The 3,326-nt window shown below is 38.8% G+C and overlaps 1 protein-coding gene across 1 annotated transcript in view; it reads left to right on the top strand.

Moving 5' to 3' along the window:
- Positions 1–3,013: 3,013 nt before the first annotated feature.
- Positions 3,014–3,326, top strand: part of SARC_01501 (hypothetical protein) — a gene marked incomplete at its 5' end in the record, with an annotated part of 10,203 nt that continues 9,890 nt past the window's right edge. The window contains one exon of the mRNA XM_014304769.1: positions 3,014–3,145. Within this exon, the coding sequence (XP_014160244.1) occupies positions 3,014–3,145 (132 nt within the window). The remainder of the gene's footprint in view (positions 3,146–3,326) is intronic.

Raw genomic sequence — 3,326 nt, 5'->3', positions numbered from 1 at the left:
TTAGTTTATCCTCCGTTCAGCCAACCAGATGTGCCAGTCTGATGAAGGCCAAGTCGGTAATTCTTGATAAGTGGCAAGTTATTGGTTAATGCAATAACTATGGACATCAAGAGTATTTCTATTTTTTCTATTCTTTTTTTATTTCTAAAGATAGGATTTTATGAGTCTCTCGGATTCGCCCCAACAAAACATACCATAGTTTTTATTAGAGCGACAACGAAACACTAAATAAAATCCCTTCGCCGAAAATAGTACTGAGAGGATTATATATAGGCAATGTCTCAGCCTCACAATCCCTCATTACTAACAGACTAATTACGTTTATTTTGGTTTAATTTCATCTGAGCTTTAGAAGACTTTAGTACTTTAACTACTCCAAGACGTTAATATCACCTAACGAGACCGAAATTTACAGTACGAAAGGCTGCTGTGTATCCATTGTTGGGAAACTCTGTACACCATATGGTGTATACATCTGCTGCGTATCAGAAGAGACGGAACTAATGTAGTCACTCGTTGTATTGAATGAATGCGTGCATCAATGGCTAATTTCTTTTTATTTAATGTAACTGCATATCGATTGAATATTTATGTATATTTGTGAAAATATAAATTGTGTTGAGAGATCCTCCAAGTTCATTTTGGCGGGTTCTATTTTTGTTTGGGCGGGTTCTGTTTCCGTAAAGTCAGCATAGAAACTAGATTCTGATACAATGGTCATTATTGAAACTATGTAAACAAAGCAACTCAATAGTTTCAATCCAGAAATTGAATATTGGCAAAATTATTTTTTGGTAGACGAATTATTATTTGGGCCAATAATGGCCATATTTTATTTATGAGCTGCAACATTGGGCCTTAAGAACAAGAACCTATGGCCAATGACGTTTATAGAATATAATAGTTTGAGAACAAGTGAAAAGTATTTGTATTAACGTTGTTAAGAGTACAATTAATATCAACCCCCAACAAAAATATTGTAAAGCAGCAAGATAGGAATCGATCACAAGTCAGGCGCCACCAAATACCGTAGTATCTCTAGTATTGATATAACTGGGTGTTCAAACGCCAAAGATAGTTTCCTCTCCCACACCTCAAGCTATATACTGTATTGATGATCATGCCAGATCTTACTGATAGCAAAAGTCAGATACTTCTACTTACAGGTTTAATTCATAGTGAGATACTTGCATACAAACAAAGACTAAAAATGGGGTGTGAGACACTAATGCCGCAGCAGACCACGGATGTACTTGGATTGAAAGTATCATAGGCAAATAAATAAGTGCGATGACTTGTTTTGGACCGAAAGTTGGAAGTAGTACTTCAACAGTGTAATTAGCCGGGGTATGGGGAACATTTCTTGATGTGTCAGAGACCGGGGAGAGGGTATGGTGGTTGTTCTACATGTTGAAGAAAGGGTCCCAGGTGTTTGAGGAGGGTCCAGATACTGTGTAAGTCGCGGCGCTCCTGTAATTGCTGGAGGAAGCCAGTGCCAATGGGCGGCAGTTTCGAGCCTACCAGGATGCGTCGGATCAGTTGTTGGATGCAGGTAAAGTGGCTGGTGGTGATTTTGTGGCCACCGGGGCAGACAGGGTTAGAGACAGCCGTCGGTGCGGTAGTCGAGCACTATGAACATATACGTATTCGTTACAATCATAGCACAGTGCCGGATTGGCGTAGGCTCAAAGCAGCGATTGAAGTTGTCGTGTCCGGCTTTGTCCCAATTGTATAATACATTCTTGTGTTCAAAATCACACAAAAAATGACTATTTTCGACGGTATTGCACGTCGGTTAGTGAGACAGGAGGTCTTGTCTGATAGCAACACCGATGAGCACTTGTTCGTAACTGTTTCCCCTGTATTGAAAAAGAAAAGTCTGCTAGCACCTGACGCGCACCTAAACTACAAATTCCGTATTGGTGTTGTCAACGTTTCAAATTCTACGCAACATTCGTCATAATCACCCGAATTTCTCACTCAGGGGCATATCATGTAAAATTAAATTGAGATATTTGATGGCGACAAGCAATAGATGTTGTATGTATTATAGAAGAGTTGAAATTGTTCATGACACAGTAGTGTATAAAACATTACCTATGCCTGTTTGCTATCGTGGAGCGTTGTAAGACGTGTATATGTATTATTGTACTTTGATAGTACATACGATTATGGATTGAAGTTGCTCGTGTATATACCATAAATAAAAATAAAAATTGGACAGGGTTGCGATATAAATTATAATCGTGCTACCTCGGTAGCAGCTATTTCTTGCCGACGTGTAAGATAATCAGTTTCATAATTCATCAACAATACGTCAGAAGGCAAAAAGGGTAAAAATGCTGAATTCCGACAGTTATAATGTAATTTGTACATACAGTTCATCTTTCTCCTTGCTGACAGAGGTTATTTTAGAACATATGTGCGTCCGTACAGTTCAACATAAATACTACAATATTCTTCTTCATCCTTTCATCCCTTGGTTTGCAATATTTCCGCCTAACTGTACTGAAATATAAATATAAACATACAAGCGGAATAAAAACATTTCATAAAAACATGGCAGCGCGGCCGTGACTCACCCACGCAGTAAAATAAACGTTTAACTTGAAAAAAACGTAAAAAGAAAAACTGCTTACTTGAGAAGTTCACCCAGTTGAAATTCAGATGGTATAATTACAGCATAAACGTTTGGTTCTAACGCAAAAACGACTGATTTTGGAACGTTTTAACGAGAATCGAACTGATTGTGGTTGTTAGGTCTTTTCTAAAAAATATAAAATTTTAACTTCTGTGAATAATAAACAACAACAAACTCGAAAAGAAAAGAAAAATGAATAACAATAAATACCTGGTGAGTTCAGGTTCCCTTCACTTCTCACTCACTCAGTTATGTGTCTAACTATAAATAACACCTTAATATTAGTAAGCAACTCCTCGGCATACACCATCTCAAGGTCACCAAACATCACCTTCGGATAACAACGAAGCGTGTCCCATAGCATCTCGCGACATGGGCCTGCGCAAAGGTTGCGCGCCTGTATGGCTATTATTAACCTTACTTCTACTGGTTCTAAGCACATACGTCGAAGGGAATTCTGTGGTACCGGAAGGTGATGGTGTGGCTAACAATGGTCCTGGTGAGGTATGTTATGATCCCAGAGTCGTTGTCTTGAAATTGGCTGCGCGCATAACAATTCCATTGGAGTTTCTTGCAACAAGGGTTTCGAATACGGAATCATTTTGAGAAACAAGCAACATCACTCGGCCACACAAACGTACACACAAACGTACACACACACACACAATCATACACACACACACAC

The sequence above is a fragment of the Sphaeroforma arctica genome, assembly GCF_001186125.1.
Source record: "Sphaeroforma arctica JP610 unplaced genomic scaffold supercont1.60, whole genome shotgun sequence".
Taxonomy (NCBI): domain Eukaryota; class Ichthyosporea; order Ichthyophonida; genus Sphaeroforma; species Sphaeroforma arctica.
This window is presented reverse-complemented; position numbering and strand designations above follow the sequence as displayed.